The sequence below is a fragment of the Leishmania martiniquensis genome, chromosome 11 (genome assembly GCF_017916325.1).
Source record: "Leishmania martiniquensis isolate LSCM1 chromosome 11, whole genome shotgun sequence".
Classification (NCBI taxonomy): Eukaryota; Euglenozoa; class Kinetoplastea; order Trypanosomatida; family Trypanosomatidae; genus Leishmania; species Leishmania martiniquensis.
The window spans coordinates 373,694-394,578 of NC_090146.1; the positions used below are offsets into that span (position 1 = coordinate 373,694).

At 61.3% G+C, this 20,885-nt stretch overlaps 5 protein-coding genes across 5 annotated transcripts; all 5 read left to right on the forward strand.

The window, feature by feature from the left end:
* Positions 1–1,372: 1,372 nt before the first annotated feature.
* On the forward strand, positions 1,373–2,353 carry LSCM1_06594 (uncharacterized protein; the record flags this gene model as incomplete). The annotated part of the gene is made up of 1 exon (XM_067324009.1): positions 1,373–2,353. One exon carries the CDS (start codon positions 1,373–1,375, stop codon positions 2,351–2,353), a length of 981 nt encoding a protein of 326 aa, XP_067180550.1.
* Positions 2,354–6,159: 3,806 nt separating this feature from the next.
* Positions 6,160–9,216, forward strand: LSCM1_06596 (uncharacterized protein; the record flags this gene model as incomplete). Its single annotated transcript, XM_067324010.1, has 1 exon — positions 6,160–9,216. The coding sequence occupies one exon, from the start codon at positions 6,160–6,162 to the stop codon at positions 9,214–9,216; it is 3,057 nt and encodes a 1,018-aa protein (XP_067180551.1).
* Positions 9,217–10,750: 1,534 nt separating this feature from the next.
* LSCM1_06597 (uncharacterized protein) lies at positions 10,751–11,323 on the forward strand (the record flags this gene model as incomplete). The annotated part of the gene is made up of 1 exon (XM_067324011.1): positions 10,751–11,323. One exon carries the CDS (start codon positions 10,751–10,753, stop codon positions 11,321–11,323), a length of 573 nt encoding a protein of 190 aa, XP_067180552.1.
* Positions 11,324–13,279: 1,956 nt separating this feature from the next.
* On the forward strand, positions 13,280–17,851 carry LSCM1_06598 (uncharacterized protein; the record flags this gene model as incomplete). Its single annotated transcript, XM_067324012.1, has 1 exon — positions 13,280–17,851. The coding sequence occupies one exon, from the start codon at positions 13,280–13,282 to the stop codon at positions 17,849–17,851; it is 4,572 nt and encodes a 1,523-aa protein (XP_067180553.1).
* Positions 17,852–18,670: 819 nt separating this feature from the next.
* On the forward strand, positions 18,671–20,443 carry LSCM1_06599 (uncharacterized protein; the record flags this gene model as incomplete). The annotated part of the gene is made up of 1 exon (XM_067324013.1): positions 18,671–20,443. The coding sequence occupies one exon, from the start codon at positions 18,671–18,673 to the stop codon at positions 20,441–20,443; it is 1,773 nt and encodes a 590-aa protein (XP_067180554.1).
* Positions 20,444–20,885: the final 442 nt, after the last annotated feature.

The following is a 20,885-nucleotide window of genomic DNA, read 5'->3' on the forward strand; positions in this document are numbered from 1 at the left end:
AGCAGACGCAGGCAGGGGGAGGGCTCCGCGAGGCTGCTGAGAAGAACTTGGAGGCAGGCGTTATGCGTGGGGGCCCTCGAGACGATGGATGCACTCCTCGGGCACCTGCAACTCCTCATTCTTAGCAGTGCACCCGTCGGCGTCACCCGGTATCAGGATCCCCACGCGCGTAGGTCACCCGCCTTCGCCCCCATCTTCAAAAACCTATGGGGCTGTGAGCGGTAGCGAGTGCACCCGTTGCGTAGCACCACGAGCGTGAGGCTGCGCGAGGCTTGGCCGTAGGGTTAGAAGCCTGTGGCTGGCCGGTCTCGGCCGGCCAGCCCCTCGGCGCTCAACAGAAATGCGGGGGCCCTCTGTCTCCCCGCTCTCTGCACGATGAGGGCCACGGTCGCGTGCTGAATTTTCCTCTCCGCCACAGACATTCTAAAGCAGAAAGGGAAGAGGGGGATGAACGAAAGGCACCGAGGCCTCGCGCGAGCTGCAGGAATGACGGCGGTTTGGCCACGCCCCCGCTCGCGCGCAGGCAACGGTGCACTTCACCTGTTGGTTTGTGATGGAGGGGGGAGGGCAGAGAAGAGGGGGAGAGAAGAAGGGGAGAGAAGGGGAGAGAGTACGCGCGAAGTCACCTTTGGCAGCCACTGCCCAACTCATGCCATTCACGGTGGCTCCTGCGTTTGGCTACCGTGTGTGTGAGCTGCAGTTGCTCATCATCTTGTGGCCATCGTCGGAGGGGCACCCACCAGCATTCCTCTGCTCACCTCTCTGCGGACGAGTCTTTCGCTGCCGCCTCGGTGTGTGATGAGCGAGACAGATTGCGCCACTTTTACGGACTCCTGTGCGTGCGTGCGTGTGTGTGTGTGATGGGGGAAGAGTCCAGTTTTGGGAGGGGGCAGACGTACCGACGCCCATGCCTTCTCCATGCCCTCTCATCTTCTAGAGGTACATTAGCACACATACACGCACACTTTACATTTTACATACAACTGCTTAAAGATTTGCCCGCCTCATATTTGTACTCCCGATCTCCCTCCCCCCTCCCCTCGAGCGTCGCGCATACGTATTTCTCGACATGCTCACGATCGCCACTATACACGCATGCGCGCGACTCGTATCCTCCCTCTCCTGCATCCCTCTTCGCACCACACCTCTCGCCCCTTCCCCTCCTCTTCACCCACGCTGTGTCGTGCTGCGTCTTCATCCATGAATAAAACATCCCCCCTCCCCCCTCGTGACTTCTCCCACACAGGCACATAGTTTTCTGTGACACACATACATATATATATATATATACTCACTGCTAGCATCTTTGTGTACCTCGGTAGTATTAATCTGCTCTTGTGTGTGTGCGTGTGCCCTTCCCCCTCGAACAACGATGGGCAAGGAGAAGAAGGCAGCGGCGACGTTGGATAGCACCGTCAGCAGCAAGAAGAGCCCGTCCTCACCGGAGGTGGTCGAGTATGTGGCACCGTTTGCGTTTTCGGGCGAGGCGCGTGAGGTGTGTGGCCGCATCTACCGCCTGCCCACGAAAGCCGACTTCTTAACTTTTCGCCAATACGCCGATTCGATGGACGGCTTCGTCTTGCGCTACAGCCACCCCAATGAGGTAATGGTGTGGGAGAAGAAACTGCCACACGAGCCCATGCACGTCATCAAGGTGTTTGGCGTCTTTGCGAAGACGACGGGCAACCCCAGCGGGGGCGCGACACCGAAGGAGCTTTACGATCTCTTGCAGGACGCTATTTTTCGAGAGAGGTGGGACGAGTATCGCCAGGAGGCGTTTCGCGTCGTGAGCCTGAGCGCGAATACAGACATTGGCTACTACGCCGCCAGGAGCCCGATGCCGCTGGTGGCGAACCGCGATTTTGTGAACCAGCGCATGTGGCATGAGGCGGGTCGGGGCGAGTACGTCATCTTCAATACGTCCGTTCCGCACGCGATGGTTCCACCGTCGTATCAGAAGGACAAGCACCGCAGCAAACATGGGCAGTACATCCGTGCCACCTCGAAGCTGACGGGATATCTCATCCGCCCGTGGTATAACCCGGTGAGCGGCGAGGCCGACGGCGCCAGTCTCACGTACATCACGCAGACCGATCCGTGTGGTTGGATCCCGTCGAGTCTGACGAACTTTATTTCCACGAAGTTTGCCCCCAACACCATGAGGAACGTGGCACAGGCACTCCCCAAGTTCCGTGAATGGTTGACGGGCCAGCTGGCGGCGGGGACGTACACAAAGGACTGGGATCAGCTGCCGGAGTGGTGGGTCGAGGATGGCAGCGATGAGGTCGTCACGAACGAGACGATCGAGTTTGCCATTCAAAGGTGGAAGGAGGAGTCTGGAAGGAAGAGGTAGCGGGAGACGCTGGGAGGATCGGCAGCTGCACACAGATGTGTGTGTTTGTGTGTGTGTGCGTCTGGGCGTATGCCGCTAGTAAAGCGCGCGTGCCACGCGCCGGGTGGGGGGGCCTGCGTGCACGCCTCAGTACATCGTTGCATACACACACACACACACGCACGCACGCGCGCCTCCTCCTCTTAGGCGGTGTGTCCGACTCTCCTCATTTTCCGCTTACTTTTGGTGATCTGTACAGGAAGCCTTTGCATTCTCCTCTCCTCGCGGTATCACCGAGGCCGCCTCCAGCCTCCCACCCCCTGAGGTCTCTGCTTTCCCGCGCCTGTTGCTTTCGCGGAGAGGATGGCGGGCACCATATACCCTCCTTAGGGATCTTCCCCTCACCCTTTCGCTTGCCTCGGCTTCATCTGCCCTCTTGTAGGGGAACTGTGCAGCTCTGCTGGCACGCTGGCTATGCTTCGCCATCCCCTTTTTCCTATATTCGCACCGTCTCTTGCCTTCTCTCTACTCCGCGACTGCGGCCATCTCCGATACGAGCGCTACAATTTGCCCCCCCCCCTCCTCCCAGAGCGGCGCGAAGAGGTGACTGCGTGTGTGCGTGAGCGCGCTTTGCACAGACACCGGTCCGTGAGAAGGCGATTCTTTTCTCAAAGAAATAGCTCTCCTCAGCTCAAGGCTTCCTCCCTTCCTCCCTCCCGAGTCGTACACGCCTTCTTGCCTGACCATCTGTCTCGTCGAGAAACACCAGAGGCAGCAAGACTCGCGTAATAGTTTTCACCGCCACCACAGTCTGGGTGGTCTGCGTGTGTGTGTGTGTTTCTTTGGATGCCCGTAACGTGACGGCCCCATGTTCACCACGCAGGACTCTCAGGATATGGTTGTCCTGAAGACGACGGCTTTTCTTCACGCGACAAGGCGAATGCGTCACGCACTGCCTGCATCCGTAGCGGCCGCAGCCTCGCCGCCTCGCTCACCTTCGCGAGCCGCACCGTACCACGATAGTAAGGAAGCGATGAGGGGCGCACTCAATGGTGGTAGCGGTCGCGCGCCCTTCATGGGAACAACTACATGCTCAGTGCCGTGCTTCACGTTCAAGCTGCCTATACGATCAGCGACTGGGCCAGATGCTGGCGTGGGTGGTGACGGTGGTATTGCTACACACTCCCTGGCCGCGCGCGCACTCCTTCGAGAGGCGCTACAGAAGCACGAAGACGCGCTTCGCGCCTGGGCAGATGAACCTGTGCAACACATCGCTCCCGGCACGCTGGAGGCGATAACCTTACGCTCGGATCCAACGACGCTGCTGTCATCCGCGGCACAGCCTGGACGAGGGCCAATGCAACACCAGCAGCCACACTATACCAAAGCGGTTTGCCTGCGTCGTCAGACCTCTGCAGACGGCCCACCTGCCACTGTGTCAGCGTTGGCACAGCCGTACTGCAGAGTTCTCGCTCAGGGATCGATGGCTGGGATCGGTGTCTCACCTAAGGTGATGCCGAAGCGGTCGGCAGCGGAGACGACAACTTCGAGAACGGTAATCGTCGCACAGCGGGATGAGAAGCTTGGCGAGGCTTCCAAGACATCTTTGGAACCTTCGAGAGGAAATGGGAACGTAACTTCCACGTTTGTGTCATCAATCGCACCGCAGCCGCAGCACAGCCCTGAAAGATCTGTCCCTCTCTCGCAGGGCTCCGCTCTGCCGTCAGGGGCTGCCAACGCCCCTCGCCCCAGAGCGCCGCTGTTGCCCTACCAGCTTCCGCTGCGTATGCGGCTTGCATCAGCAGCAATTAGTACCGCCTCACCACCGACTGTCACCAGCCGACGTGCATTCCTCGACGAGCAGGCCCAAAGATACACGCAGTGGCGTAACCGCCAAGCTTCTGTGCTACACGAGCTGGCCCCAGACATGTGGGGTCGCGCCTTGCCACACTACGCAGCATTAGATAGGCAGCCGCGCGTCATGGACAGTGGCTTGCGCACCCACACTTCCCATGTGCGTCACTCACGGTATGACGATGGCGTTGTGTTTGTGTAGCCGAAGCTCATCCGTGCTTTCGTCGTTACCAGTCTCTCTCGATTACCGGTGCGACACTCCTATCCGCCTCGCCAGCGACACACTTGCCGACTGCTTTGGCCTACCTGGTCGACGGGATGACTTTGCTCAGTAGCAGCCCTTGCATGCCCGCCCGCACCCCCCCCCAACACTCGCACACAGACAAGTGTCATCCTGTGCTGCACACCACTGCGTGTGTGTGTGTGTCTGAAGAGGAGAGGGATGGAGGGGGAGGGAGCAGAGGCGGGCTGTTTTTTTTCCCCTGCCGCCTCTGTTCCTGTACGTTTCTCAGCCTGACGCCATTTTGTTTGCTCGCTTGCGGCCGCTGTACCGCCGTGCTTTCCCATTCACTTGGGCCCTTGTATATGCCATTGTACGCATATGTGCGTGCTTCTTCGCTTGATGGAGCGGGAGCGGGACATGCCGCTGCTTATTTACTTGTGTGCCTCTCTTGCACCTCTCGCCGCTGTCATCATCTTTCTCCCCTTCCACTATATCTCTGTGAAACGGTCTTTGTGCGCGGTGTGGTGACCTTCGCTGTGCCCCCCCTCCTCCCCCCTCGCACAGCCCACAAGCGAGGAAAGAAAGGGGCGCTCGAAGATGACGTGAAGCGCATTGCGGCTTCATCGTATTGCTCTCTTCTCTTTCTGAAGGCCGATAGCCCCCGACGTTGCGCTACACCACAAAGGACGCGCGGCGTCTCAGGGGTGCAATATCCCGCGCTCTCTGTCTCTCCCTCTGAGAAAAAGCGGAGCCGTCCCTCCCCTACTCACTTTGCCAATACCGAACGACTTCTCGTGGGGACGCATAGCCTCGGGCGCACACGACGCAGGGAGGTGAGGGCGGTGTACTGCGACGGATGCCATCGTTGAGGTTTTGGATGGCGCTGCTTCTGAGCCACCAGCGACAGCGAGCGGGCTCGCGGCCGTCTCTGAGGCCGCCGGGGTGCCGATGCGGCTCGAACGCATCTTGCTCGGCCCCCCCACTGCCCGCACTGGTGTGGCCGGTGCCTGAGCCGCACACCTCGAGAGGGGTGCAGCGAGTGACGAAGGCCTCCGCCGGGGGCGGCTGTGGGGCGGGTGCGTGTGGAGCGTTTGAGGCGAGCGGCTGAGCTCAGATGGATGAGCCGGCGCCGTTGCTGCAGCGCGCGTGTACCGCTGCTGCGCACGACGCGATATGGGCCTGTGACAGGCCCTTAGTGTGTCTGTGTGTGTGCCTCTGTTGATGGTAAAAGAGGTGTGCTGCAAGGACCGCTTTGCAGTCATGCTGGAACAGGTGCTCGCCATCGTGTTGTCCTCCCTACGCCTTCGTTCCACTGTCGGCTTAGTGCATTCTTGATGGAGCGCCGCTCGTGCACCTGAGACATCGACACGCACGCGGAGGACGGCCTCGTCGTCGTCCCGTCACACATCCATGCTGTGCCCGCCTTCATGATGCGACCCGCGCTGCTGCCCCTCCCTCCCTCTCTCTCCCTTTCCTCGAGACTCTCCCACCTCTGATGAAATTATCGGCATCGAGTGCCGCCTCCACACATACATAAAGATAGAAGCCTGTGCTCATACAAGAGCACCTCGTGACGCGTACCGCACTCTTCTGCGCACATACACACACACACACACACACACAGAGACAGAGAGGGAACGCCTTGGCGGCTCAGCTGTTTTCTGTTGCTCCCGTTTCGGCGTGCACCGTTTTCTCCCCCTCTGATTCACAGTGCGAACGAAAAGGGGCGCGCACTGGAGCCACGGCGGTAATGACTCCGCTTCCCCAGCAACCAGCGGTGCCCCCTGGGGCGTCCCCGTACATTACCCCCGACTCAAAGGAGAAGGGCGATGCGGGCATCTACGCGGCGTTTGACGCCATGAAGCTGTCGCGAGCTCTGCATGGTGTCACAAGCAGTCGACTGGATCACCAGGAGATGCAGCAGGAAGCAGCAGCTCGCGGGTCGGCGCCTATTCCCGGTAGCGACAGTGCTGCCGCCCACAGCGACGCAGTTCGGTTTGGGATGGAGCCGGCGAATTACCGTCAAGGCACCTTGACGAAGGTGCAGGCCATGTACAACGCAGTGATCGTGGAGGCTGCGAGGGCGGTCAGCGGCGACGTGGAAGCTGAGGCGGTGGGGCGCGGTGTCGGTGGTTCTGCGCTGACTGCAACCGCTGTGGGTTTGCCAAACGACGTGGCGTCGCTGCGCAGCGCGCTTCCGCTTGTGCACGAGGTTAAGCCGCACGATCCCCTCGACTTCGACGCATTGCAGCGCCTTTTCGCCCTCATGGAAGAGGCTGTGGGTGCTGCGGAAGCGGCTAGCGGGGCCCTAGGCGGCGGTGTGACGGCACTGCTGCTAGGAAACGGCGTGGTGGACCCGGCGCGACAGCCGCCGCCGTCGACTGCAGCGTGGGAGGCCAAGTACCGTGAGGTTTACGACCGCTACCCTCTCCCAGTGGCCTCCACTGCGGCTTCACAGAGCTCCGAAGACGAAGATGACGCTGAGTCGCAGGCGGACACGCAGAACAACGTGGAGCTGCAGGAGCGCTGCGCGGCGCTCGGCATCGTCTATGAAACCCACGCCAACGCTGTTCGCGACGTGGCTTTCTACGAGCTGCGTGTGCTCCCCTTGCTGTGTGCCTACCTCAGCCGCATCAACGAGCGCACCGCCGGCGGGCGTGATCCCGCGACAGTGGCAGCGGTGGCGTGCTCGTGGGTAAAAGTGCTCGATCTCTCCTACAACTATCTTGGTGCGCCGGGGGTGCTGAGGACTCCTGACGGGGCCACGGCCCAAGGCGATAGGACGCCAGTGCGCCAGCTGGCCCCGCTGCGGTCCCTCGCGGCCATGATCGATGCGAATGAGTCCCTGCGGTACCTCAACCTGCGCGCCAACGCGTTGGGCCCACGCGGCGTGGGCATCATCGCGAAGGCAATGACGAAAAACATTGGCCTCTGTGGTATTGACCTTTCGGCAAACGCACTGAACGTCACAGCAGACGCAGAAGAGGTCGAGGACCCGCTTTACGAGCCGGAGGACCCGGTCTTTGGGGAGATGTACGAGGGCCTCGAGGCGCTGTCAGAGATGCTCAAGAAAAATAAATTTCTGCGCGTGCTGCGGCTGGCTGAAAACGGCCTGCACGCCGGCGAGGATCTGATGGCACCCCCGCCCCCAGAAGACGACGCTGAGGGCGACGAGGAGGTGGCGGAGGCAGGTAGCGGCGCGGCAACTACGGAAGGAGGACCAGCATCCCTCCCGGGGCTGTCCTTCGCGGCTGCGCAGGAGCGGTGGCAGGGCATCCCGCTATGGTCACTCCTCAGCCCACTCTACCGATATCAGCGCCTTCGTGCCCTTGACCTCTCTAAGAACTTCCTGGGCAACGACGGGGTACATATGCTGGCAGTGGCGCTGTCCCACAATACGTCTGTGGAAGTGTTAGACTTGACGGATAACGCTATTGGGTATGCGGGTCTTGGCTACCTCGCTCGGTATGTTCTGCGCAAGAGCGTGGCGGCTGGAGCCACCTCAACCACAGCGGTGCAGCAGAGCGCGCTCCACACACTGATCCTTCGACAGAACCCACTCGCGCGCGTCGGCGGCGCGGCAGACGTCGCTGCCGGCGTGGACGTGAGTCGCCGACGTCTCACGAAGCGCCAGCAGAAGAGCGCCCTCGCGGCCATGAGAAGCTTTGCGGCCGCGATGGAGGGGCCGCGTGGCTTGCGCCGCCTTGTCCTGGCGAGCACCTACCTCGGGCCCGCTTTCAGCAGTATTCTGCTGCAGTCCCTCGCCCGCGCTGAGGATCTGGAGGAGCTGGACTTTGCCTACAACGACGCCTGCGGCGACTATCCCTCCAACTTCGACGGGACTGCTGCCCAGGAGCTCGCCACGTTGCTGTACCAGCTGCAGCGGCACAGCCCACCGCGCCTGCGGCGCGTGTGCTTTGACGGTAACAACTTGACCGCCGCAGGTGTGGCGGCGCTATTTCCCTCTGACGCACATGCGGCCTTCCCGCAGTCGCTGTGTGAGCTCACGCTGAGCCGAAACAGTCTCGGTGACGATCTCAGGTCGCTCGGCCAGCTGCTGGCTGCGGGGGCCACTGCGATCACCCACCTCGACATCTCGTACAACAACATCTCTACCGTCGAGTCGCTCCTGCCTGGCCTCGCCACGGCGGCGGCGCTGAGGGAGCTGAACCTCAGCCACAACTATCTAGGTGTTCAGGAAGGGCTGCTGCGTGGCATTACGCCAACTCAGCAAGAGGGGGAGGTCGCTCAGTTCTTCCAGTGCCTCGCGCAGCTGCCGAGCCTCGAGGTGCTCGACATAAGCCACAACGACTGGCGGGCCGCACACATCGAACAGCTCAGCGCTTTCTTCTCGAAAACCGAGTTGGCAACGGCCCTCCGCAAACTCGACGTGCGCAACACGCCGCGCGTCCCGACGACGCAACTTATGACGCTGCTGCAGTACGTGGCAAGCCGGCCGATGATGGAGGTGTTCATGACTACTGTTATGCCAGCGAATAGCGAGGGGAAGAGCACCGCAGCTGCAGATGCGAGTAGCACTGCCGACCCATGGACCTTCGACGCAGTGCTGCAGGTAATTCACGGTGTCGTCGCCAACAGCGGCTCGCTTCTGGAGGTGAACTGTGGCCTTCTGCACAGGGATGCCGGTGTGGCTAGCGACAGCGATGGCGTGTCGGCTTGCGCTGTGGCGCTCGATGAAGCCCGCGAGCGGCTCCTCCTGAATGCCCTCATGAGGGCATCGATGCCATCGACGCAGAAAGGGAACGGGGCAGATGGCTCAGGGCCTGGAGGGGCTGGAGTGGAGTGAAGTGCGCACACGGCGTGGCGTCTGCGCACATGTCAGCGTCACCCACGGCCGTCCCCAAATAGGCTCCCTGATTGTTCTCCTTGCCACAAGGATTTCTTTACACGTTCGCAGCACGCTGCACTCCCCCCTTTCCGGCGTTGGCGAGGGAGTCTTCGTGTCTGCACGCAGCAGTCGGCATCAGCTCTGCTCTGTTCGGTTAGGCACCTTTAACAGATGTCGGGAAGGGAGAGGATTTTAGGATGTACACAGCAGAGAGGGAGAGAGGTGTGGGCGTCCCTGAAGCACATTCGCGGAAGATTACAAAGAGGAAAACTACGAGACGAGCGAAGAGGCATGCCTATTGCGCTGAGGGGTGGCGGAGGAGTTTGTGTGTGTGTGTGGGGGAAGCACACCCACGCACGCAGACGAGAAGAGAACGCGCCACAGGTGATCCCTCTCCATCCCTCCCCCCTGGTGGCATGGCACTCTCTTCGTGGATATCTGCGGGGTAGACGCGGCATCCGATTCGGCCCGTTTCTTTCAAAAAAAAATGGCTCTCCTCTCTCCCCCTTTTGAGAATTATGAGCTTCGTGACGCCGTTTACGTACCATAGACGCAGTAAGACACCGGCTAACCTCTCTCCTCTCACTTCCCTCTTCCCCTTTCTCCATGACACACCCACACAGACATCTGTATGTATATACGCGTGCCTGTTCGTCTATCTGTGTGTGTGTGTGTCAGCCCGTCTTTATTTTTGCGCTTGTCGTCGTCGCACCCTTCTTTCCTCTCCGCCCTTTTACGTATGATGTACACGTGCGACTCCCACAATGAAGGATACGATTGGGTATCTGCAAGGCGACAGACGAAAAAAAATGCGCCTCCCCCCTCTCCCCCCTCCCCTTCTGTCTCTCCCTTCCCCCCAGAGAAGGGCGTGGCAACAGCGGCCGCGCCGACGTCCCCTGTGACGGAAACGGGAGGCTAAAGGCGAGGGGGACTCTTTAGACGAAGGAGCCGCATGTGACCACAAGAGGTCGGCGGACTGCCCACGCAGGGATGGTGGTGGTGGGCTGGTGGCTTGGACAGCAAGAAAAAGAGTTTTGAGACGAGAAAAGGGAAAAGGGAGGCGCGTGCGCAGTGTGCGGCGTGGCGCACACGTGTGTCACCATTAGCGTCCCCATCCCTTCCCTCCTGTAGGCCTCTCGGTGTTTAGCTGTGTTTAGTGTGTGTGTGTGCATGTGTTGCAAGACGGCTTGCACCCTTGTGACTCTCGTTTGGCCGAACAGGCGTGCTCGACGCTCACGCTGATATTGTTTCCTCTTAACCTTCTCTACTCTTCTCTCTCCGTTGTGCTTTCCCCCCTTTTTCGCTCGCGCTCTTCCCTTCACAGCTGCAAAATTCGAAGCTCACGATCGCATCTACACTCGCTCCGCTTCGCAGCCCGCCACCCTCCCTCTCCCTCGCGCGCGCTTCGTCTCTCAAGCCCGCCTCTAAGCCCTTTCCCATCCCCTTCCCCCTGTCACCCCCTTCCATACCGCCTTAGTGTCCTGCGCGCCTCATGAGGATCGAGCAGTGCTCTTTGTGCAGTGCGCCTATATACCCTGGGCATGGGCAGATGTTTGTGCGCAATGACTGCAAGATCTTTCGGTTCTGCTCTAGCAAGTGCCGCAAAAACTTCGGCATGAAGCGCAATCCAATGAAGCTGAAGTGGACCAAGACGTTCCGCAAGGCCAACGGCAAGGAGCTGGCGGTCGATAGCACGATGGACTTTGAGCAGCGCCGCAACGTTCCTGTCAAGTATAATCGCGAACTGCTCGGTGACACGCTGAAGGTAATGAAGCGCGTTGAGAAGATCAAACAGCGGCGTCAGGAGGACTTGTGGGCGAGGCGGATGGAGCGGGCCCGCCTTCAGGAGAAGCAGGAGGCCGCCTCGGCGCTCAAGCACAACATCGACTGGATCGAAGATATCGAGATCAAGCACAAGGCGCGGGACGACCTGGTGGCCATTCAGCAGGAGCGCGAGGACAAGCGAGCCAAGCGCCGCGAGGCCAACAAGAAGCGCCACCAGAAGCAGCGTCAGGCAGAAAAGGCTACAGGCACGACCGCCTTCCGCTCTGCCAAGAAGATTTAGCCCTCCGACTCCTCCCTATCCGCTACCGTCGTCAGCAGCGGGGCGGGAGAGTCGAGGGGAGCATCACGAGAAGGCGACATGGCCTATCTCGGAGATCGTCTCTGCCTCCGCATAGCATATCTTTAGCTGCTTCGTTTCGCGCGTTCTCCTCCGAATACCCCCTCGTATCGCACCCCTTCTCGTGTTCGTGCGTGCTCCGCCTCTCTTCCGCTTTCCCAATTCACCCTTACGCGCTCGAGCGATGGCCACGGCATGGGCATCGCCACTCTGCCCTTCTCTTCCTCAAGTGCGCTAACGCAAGAAGGAAAAGGGCAGATTAGCGGTGTGAACGAGGTAAGAAAAAAAAGGATGGGGGATGATGGAGGATGGGGGGCGGTGGTGGTGATGTGGAGCACGAGGCACGCGCCGTAATCATAATCTCCCTAAGAGCTGCAAAGGCGACGGATCTCAGAGCGGCGTCCGCACAGAGACGCGTCCGCTCCCTCCGCCCCCCCTCCCCTCCCCTCCGCTTCCTTCGCGGGCCCGCGGCTGACGAGGTATGAGACGTGGTATCCCTCGTTTTCTTCATCTCTGGGGAGAGAGCGGAGGTGGACCTCTTCAACCGCTGGGGCCGAGTAGCTTGGTTTTGTTTTACCCGTCCTGAAGCGCACCGTGTTCTTCCCCCTGCCCGCCCCACTCGTGGCCGCCACCCCACCCCTTCCAGCTCTCACCTGTTCCTCACTTCGGGTGGCCTCTTTTTGTATCTATCCGGCGAGCTGGCTGTCCCTTGGCCAGTGCGTGTGTGTGTGTGCGTGTGTGCGAGTGAATGCCTGCACTGCGGCTGTCCGTGCCGTCAGAGACCGGCAATTTTGTGTGTGTGTTATGTCTCACTCGTTCCTTGCGTTTTCTTCTCTCTTCTTTGTGATGTGACGCGATTAAGACACCGAACACGGACTCTCTTCATCAGGACATGGGCAAAAAGCAGCGCGAGCGCCGAGCGGGACGTACGAGGGCTGGGGAGAGAGAGTCGACCGCTGCATGAGCACAGCAGACAGGCGCGTAGACGGTGTCGGTGACTTGGACGCGTGGAGGGATGGTGGGATGAGTGGCAACGATGCGGAGTAAGCGCACGTGGGCATTCTTCTCTTCTCACTGCGGTCATGATCCTCAGCTGACGCTCACCGCCTCGGCTGACACGGCGCGGGCTGGCCCTCCCTGGTGGTGCCCCCGCTCCTCTCGATGCCGATGCCACCCGCCCTCACATCCTGCCGATTTCTTGCGTCGTTACCCCGCCTCTTCCCTCGCTCCACAAATATGCATGCCGCTGCGTGCACGCCTCTTTCGCTCTCTTCACCGGCTCTCCCAACCTGCCGCTTCGCCACCCTCACTGCCCTCGTCAGGTCCGCCACTTCTCTCCATTCTTCCGCCTCTGCGACTCGCCTCTGAATCCTTTGGCGCACTCCCCCTTCCCTCCCCCCGCTGCTCTGCTTCTCTCAGGCGGAGGTGTCTCTCTATCTGTGAGTGTGTGTCTGCACCGGTGCGCACACTGACAAGCACGCCCACTCACGCATATATATATATATATATATATCGGCCCTGCTTTTATTCTTCGGCTCCATTCCTCTAACTCACGCCTCCATAGAACGTAACAGTGCCGCACACCACCTTAATATATAAGCGAGAGAGCGACTGGGAACAAGGGGGAGGGAGTGGTGAAACATACATCGAGGCACGCCTGTGGCTCATCTCAGCATTACTGGGTTTCAGCTGTTGACCCCTCAACGCAACTAACGCTCACGGTCATAGAAGGCAAGGGCACTACGGTGGGCGGTGAGCTCCATTGGCACCCATACGCATCCTCCCCGTGAAGACAACAGGACTGTGAGCGTCAATAGGGGCCAGCCAGGTTAGTGTGCAACGCCGCAGAGGCGATTGCTCCAAGTCGGAAGAAATAGGTGCAACAGAACATCGAAACACATGGTGCTCACACGGTCGCAGGCCAAGCGCGGTCGCAGCAGCGACGATGAGGAGGGAGACGGCAGCAGCGTGGTCGGCTCTGTGTCGTCGGATGCGAGCACCTCAGGCGGCGAGGGAGCTCATCGCGGGTCAGCAGCAAAGTCTTCTTCGCCTGCTGGGCCAGCGGCCGCCAAGAGCGACGGCCCAGCGTGCGGGCAGCGTGGAGCATCGCTGCTCACGTCGCCACAAGGAGAGCGGCTTGGCCGCGGATGCCGAGTTCCGCACACGACTGTCTCTCTCGACGAGGAGTACCTAGTAGCCTCGCTGCGCCGCTCGAAAACGCTGCAGCGCTTTCCGGCGTACCATGACAATGACGAGGACGATGGCGTCTCCATCCGCTCCCGGTACCCACAACGGGAGGCGGCCAAGAGGGCTCTGCAGAATCTCCGCAGCACACTTGCCCACCCCAACGGAGCTGCCAGGCTTGGCAGCAGTGGCGCGGCCGACGAGGAGGATGGCGACAGCAACAGCATGGGCGCCTTCAACTTTCGCCATCACCCGGAACTGCAGGAGGAGATTAGGAAGGCACGCGAAAGGCATCGGCGGCGACGCCGCAGCCGCAGCAGTGATAGCGATGATGACGAGGATGAGACCACCACTTCGTCCTCCTGCGAGGAATCGGCCGAGGGGGGTGCCCCTGTCCGGCGAGTCACACGCGGGCGACCTCGCCTCTCCAAGAACTCGTTAGGCACCGCTGCAGCACCGGCGCCCAACTCTCACGCAGCAACGGCAACACGTCGTGTCCGCGCTGCGGACGCCGAAATCGTGTCGATCAACTCGTCCATCAGCGACGCCTCCATGCGGGAAGAGAGTGTCGAGCGGATGGCACAGCAGGACCAGCGCGCCGACCCCTCCTCGTCCTCCAGCGAAAGCGGTGAGGGTGGCCGCAATGGCGAGTTCATGACGGATGCGCAGCGGCGCCACGCTCTTCGCCAAGCCCACGAGAGCGTCGCCGAGAATATCAACATCAATCACTACATGGTTGACGCCATTGGCGTGAAGGACTCGAAGAGGGTCCGCCGTCGCCAGCTTGACCGACGCTACCGCTGGCTGTTGCACCAGGAAGAGGATGCGCGGGCACGGGCCGACGGCTACGGCGGCAGCGCCGGCGCAGCGGAGAGCGGGAGCGGCAGTGCGGCGACAGCCGCGAGCGGCGCGTTAGGGGATATCTCGCCCCTGCAGATCGATGACGGCATCACCTTCGACAGCGTTGGCGGCCTGCCTGAGCACATCGTCACGCTGCGCGAGATGGTGCTGCTTCCACTGCTCTACCCCGACTTGTTCGAGCGCCTCGACCTTAGGGCACCGCGCGGCATTCTTTTTGTCGGCCCACCCGGCACGGGAAAGACGCTGATGGCGCGCGCACTTGCCAATGAGGGGTCACTGTTCGCGCGCGGCACCAACGGGGGCGGGGCGTCATCGTCGCCGCCGCCGCCGCACCAGCAACCGGGCATCACGTTCTTTGTTCGGAAGGGTGCGGATATACTCTCCAAGTGGGTCGGTGAAAGCGAGCGCCAGCTGAAGCTGCTCTTCGAGGAGGCAAGGCGGCTGCAGCCGAGCATCATCTTCTTCGACGAGGTGGACGGCCTCGCACCGGCGCGGCACGCCAAGGTGGAGCAGACACAGGCTGCCCTCGTCTCTACATTGCTTGCGCTCCTGGACGGGCTGGAGGATCGGGGTCAGGTGATCGTGATCGGGGCGACGAATCGGCCAGACACGCTGGACCCCGCCCTGCGCCGCCCTGGCAGGTTTGATCGGGAGCTTGTATTTCCACTTCCAGATGCAGCGGCGCGGAGGCATATCTTGACCATCCAGCTGGCGAAGAAAGTAATGCCGGTGAGTGCGGAGCAGCGCGCGGCCCTGCTGGAAGATTTGGTTGAGATGACTGAGGGCTACACGGGCGCCGACCTGGCTGCGCTGTGCACCGAAGCCAGTCTCCATCGCCTCCGTTCAGCAATGCCGCAGCTCTACCTCAGCAGCCAGCGCTTGCTAATACCGCGGGACGTGGAGCAGGCACAACTGCAGGTGCGCACCGAAGACTTTTACGCTGCAGCCCAGTTGATGCAGCCGTCGTTGCGCCGCCCTCGCAGTCGGGGTCTCAGTGGAATGGCAGAGACCTTTCTGGATCCGTACATTGAGGTGCTGCTGCGCGGTACGCGCGACGCGACGCTTGCGGCACTGGCGCCATCGTGGTCGCTGATCGACAAGGCTCTGCGGGCCGGGTCGCGCGACTGCCGAGACATGGCTACGGCTGTTCGCTCGCTCTGCTCGGCTCCGATTCCGCAGCCACCTCGACCCTGCTTGCTCGTACTCCGCGAGGCCACTGAGGCGTTGTCGTCATGGCGAGCAGCCGCCGCCGCGTCTGTTGATCGGTCAGGAGAGCAGTATCGGCAGCAGCGCGCGTTACGGCTGCATCACCTGACGGTAAGTCTGCTTAAGGGACTACCCCGCCTGCCGCAACTCACCGTTCATCTTCCGCAGCTGTCCTGGGATGATACGACATCTAAGGCGACACTGCCCGTCTCGGCAACAGTGGCGGACGACTACCTGGGCGACGCGCCCGGCACTCGTCACGCTGGCGTTAGCTTCATGCACATGGGCCACGTGATGGACTCGGTGCGCCAGTGCAGCCCCTGCATCGTGCACCTGAGCGGGGCGGAAGAGTGGCTGAGGGGTTGTAACGCGGAGCAAGGGACGAACGCCTCTGACTTGTCCTCAGACGACGATGGAGTGGTGCACGGGGGCGCCGAGGCGGCATCGCACATGGACTCCGTACAACCAGGCATATCCACCACCTCTCTAGATGCCAAGGCGGATGCCGATGGTGCCGAGGGCAGGTCGCCTGTGCGCCAGCAGCTATCGCGCAGACGGCAACAGCTCGTACAGACGTTCTGCTACTACTTGAGCACTGTGGCCGACACAGACGTCATCTTTGTGCTCCCCTGTTCGACGGCTGCGACGTGCGAGCTGCTCACCGGGCCAGACAAACCTGCCTCCGTCACTTTCCAACTGGGGGCGGCGGCCGCAGCGTCTTCTCGGCAAGAGCCGGACTTCTTGTCTCCGTCTTCACCCCTACTGGAAGCAGACCCGCCAAGCGCGGTTCATCTCCGGCGCATCTCGACGCGGCAGCATCTTCTGCATCCGCAGTTCTCTGTGGTGGTCGCATCCGTCTCCGTCACACCACTGCCGGCGGACCTGCGCCGATTCGTAGAGTATATCTATCGCATTGTCGCCATGACGCTTCAGCTGCATCACCGCACCGCTCTAGTGAATGCACCGAGAGTGCCCACGAGGGAGCCTGAGGAGACGGGGGCGACCGTAGGGCGCGCTGGTGCACTGGTGGTCGATAAGGCACCGCCGCCGTCACCATTCTCTGCCGCGAATCTGCGCGCTCGCCGGCGTGCCGATCGCGCCCAACGGTGTGAGCTGTGGCGCAAAGTTGAGTACCGCCGCCTGCAGCTGCGTCATGTGCTGATGAAGTGGGTGAGTCAGTACATCAACTCTGGCAAGTTCAAACTTTTGGCGAACGCTGACCTCGACCTCGCCCCTGATGACCCGCAGCTTAAGTCGTGGCAGCAGCACACGCGTCACCATCGCATCGGTCTGCAAGATATCCTTGAGAAGATCGAGGACGAGGCGTATGTGTGCCTCTCACAGTACCACGACGACATTGACCAGTTGGTGCGCAACGTGCGCTCCTTCTTCCGGACGCGGGCGGCGCAGGATCAGCGCTACCGCCTCAAGGCCCTCGACTTGAAGGAGACGTGCCTACTGAACATGTACAAGATGAATCGCACGGTTATCCGCTTCTGTGAGGAGACACGGGACGTTCAAGAGCCCTCGTCCGATGAGGAGGCGGACCACGTAGGGGAGGAGCTGCGCGCCGGGCCCGATGGGCCCCGGTGCGATCCGACAGCGCTTGTGTGCAAGGACGCGGACCCTGCCCTCATCGCAGAGCACTCTCGCCGGGCCATGCACTTCTCATTGCGTCTCTTGGCGCCGGAGCGGCGGAAGCCACGGCGTTACTACGGAGAGCGGCGCCGTCGCCGAAGGCCAAGGAAGGCCTCGAAGGCTGAAGTGAGGAAGGAGGAGAGCGACCACGGTGGTGACGACGAGGGCAGTGACGAAGCGGGTGGGCGAGCCTCGAGCAAAGTCTCAGCGGCCGAGGGACACGCAGCAGTAAAGGGCGACATCGTGGCCGGCGGGGTGGGCACAGCTACACCTGATGTGGCAACCGGCGCGGCAGCTGCCCCGATGGCCGTAACATCAGCACAGGACTGGGCATGCGGGCTTCTTTCCTCTTTTTCCTACACGCGCCTTCACCAAGTCTTCAAGTCGATGATGCGTGGGCTGGAGTTGGAGGTGCGCAGTGCAGCGTCTATGGCGGTGCCGACCGCGCCGGCGGGCGAAGCTTTCAAGCCGAACGGCGTTTCAGGTGTCACACCAGTGGCAATGGAGGGTAGGGAGCGGGCATCCGATGCGTATGTCGAGAAGGTCTTCAGAATGCTCGTCCTAGCAGCAGTCGGTGAGTGAGCCCTTCCGGCGTGAACGGGCTTGAGGAGGAGATGGGGCGGGCAATACCTGCCGCCATTCACGCACCCCCTCTCCTGAGGCACATGTGGCTCTCTGCGCAGTTTCCTCCAGCTGTGTGCGTTTGTGCGCCGCGCAGGAAGACGATGACCGACACGGACACCCACCACAGTTCTGGCTTGCGTAGCCGTCGGATACGCACTCGTGTGCCCTCCCTGTATCATGGCAGATGAAGTGGGGTTGTCGCACTACCGCTTGGGGGCGGCGGTGGTGGAGGCATGCCTCATGCTACGCACCACACATGGCGGCGAGTAAATCACAGCGTACATGCATGCACCCACCCACCCACATATATACATATATACATATGTATAAGGGGGGAAGTGATGGTGTACAGTTTCATCCCGCAGCCGCCTCGACAGGCGCACACGTGTGCACGCGGAAAGGAATGCAGCATGATTGATGCAGAGTTTGCCGTGCAGCTCTTCTTGTCTCGGCGCATGCATGGACGTCGTGCGAATACGTATGCATATATATATATATGTGTGTGTGCTTGCGTGTGTGTGTGCGCCGGTGAGCTGGACCTGATGCATAAGAGGTGAATGCGAGTCATGTGACGGTCCTTCCCCCTTTTTCCACTCAGCATCGAACCTCTCTCTCTCTCGCCCTCTTTTTCCGTGGCCATCCCTTTTCTGCGCAATTCACGACTCGCTGTCCTCGTGAAAAGGCTGATGAGTATCCTGTATACATCGTCACATACACGCGTACAAATATCGAACGGGCCTGTCGAGCGGAAGAGTAGCGCAGCTGTGCCTCCTTGCGATGCCCTCCTCTCTCGCACAGGAAATCGCGCAGCTGCACGAGCTATTCAAACTTGGGGCTCTCACAGAAGAGGAGTTCAATGATGCCAAGCAGGCCATCATTCGCAGCTTCAAGGCCGCTAACGCTGGCGCGTCAGCATCGGCCCCGGCATCGAGCGGTGTATGGGTCACTGAGTCGCCAGCGCTCTCGCCGCCCTCACCTGCGGAGCAGCGGTCGGACTCCAGAGCGCCTCCTTCTGACTCAGCAGTGGACGCGGGCGGACAGCCCGCGCCTCCCTCTCTGGACCCGTCTCCGTTCGCGGCCACGGAAGCAGCAGCACATGTACGCAACCTTGAAGAATGGAAGGAGCTCTGGGACACCGCTCCGATTCGCTCTTTCGCGGTCACGGACGCAGCGCCCCTTGACCCCATCGACACGCGCGTGCGGGCCCTGCGGTGCCTGTTGCGCCTTGTGCGCAATGTGCAGTTGTACCCACTGGAGCCCAAGTACGGGCGAGTTCGCGAATCGAACCGGATCATCGCGCAAGAGCTCATGTGCGTAGCGGAGCCGAGCAGGGCGGTTCTCAGCTTTGCTGGGTTTGTGCGGGAGTGCGATGAGCCAGCTGCATCCCCAGCCGCTTCGTCGGCGGGTGCGGAAGCGTATTGCTGGGTGCTGCGTGGGAATCGTACGGCGGCGGCTACGGCACGTAAAGCTGCAGCCGCTGCCCTTATCGTCGATGAGCTGCTCGCGTACTTTGGTGAGCAGCAATCTCGGCAGTATCGCGTGCAGCAGCTGTGGAACTCAGTTGCGCTGGAGGTGCGACTGGAGCGTGCCAGTCGCGGCGCCGACTCGGGAAGGCTCCCGCTGGATGTGCCGAGCGACCCTGAGGAGGCTCACAGCAGCGAGGGGGAGAGCGCGAAGGTCGCGAGTGTACGCGGCGCGGCTCCGCGGCCCGCTGAGAGCGACGCACCGCCGCCGCCTTCTCCACAAGCACTTCTAACTCACCTCGTCGAGTGCTACACCGTGGACGAGGCTGGTGATGGTCTCTACTCGTCCATGAAGCACCTACACACCCTGCAGCGACTGTACAGTGAGGCGGCCGCCGCGAGCATCAGTGATGGCGCACAGCCGTCGTCGTCTCACTCGCTTTTACGCACGGCAGACGTCTACAGCGCGGTGGTGCGGCAGCGCGGCGCCGTTGAGCTACTCGTCTACGGCTGCGGTGCTCGTTTGCACCCTCCGCCACTTGCGGTTCAACGCGTACTTGCAGAAGCTGCACCACCGCTGCTGGCAGCGTCCCCCACGCCGTGCTGCGACGCAGGTAACGACTACACAGTTCAGCTCATCCCCTGTGACACGCCTGACGTCTCCCAGTTCGCGGCCCGCTGCTTGCGGCTGCTGCGGAGACTGCAGCGCGAGGTGGAGCGGGTGCAACAGGAGCGGGCCCGCGCTGCCCGACAGGCAGCAGAGGCCTCCATGCAACAGGAGCTGAAGCGGGAGCGGCAAAGGCGGCAGCTCGAGCAGAATAGCAGACGGGAAGACATCCCTGTGGACGAGCAGACGCGGCACCAGCGGCAACGTCGTCGCACACATCGGAGGCAGCTCGGCGCCCACCGAAGCGCGGGCACTACCTCCTCCTCTTCTTCCTCTTCCACGGATTCGTGCGGCGATAGGGTGAAGCGCATGGGACAGCGCATGGGACAGCGCATCCCACTGTCGGCGGCGTTGGCGATACTGATGGGGAAGAGAAGCCCTCCGTCTAGGCAACCGTCACCGGCAGCGTCGTCATCGTGACGGCGCGCTGCCAAAGAAGCGACGACGATGGCTACAGCTAAAGAGGCATTTCTGCACAGCCGCGCGGGAAGCGTCGGCAGGGGGGGGCACATAAGCACGGTGTGCGAAGGAAACGCGACGAGAAGCCGCCCTGTTGGCAATAACATCGAAATCACGACGGTGTGCTACGCGCTGCCTCTTGGCACGTCGCTCGTTTCGTGCACGGCTCATGCCGCATGCTGCTTCCCTTGTCTTCTTCCACCCCTAAAACATCTGCTCAGTTGCCCTTTAATGTGCAGGCATCCCCTATGCTCGCACTCATTGCGCTAAGCACAAAGAAAGACAGAGCAAAAAAGATTACCTTTCTGCTTGGAAGACGTGTCAGACAGCGTTCACTATGACGCGTGTGTGCGCGCGGGAAGTGCTGCAGCGAGTGCTTCGCCCACTGCCTCCTCTCTGTCGT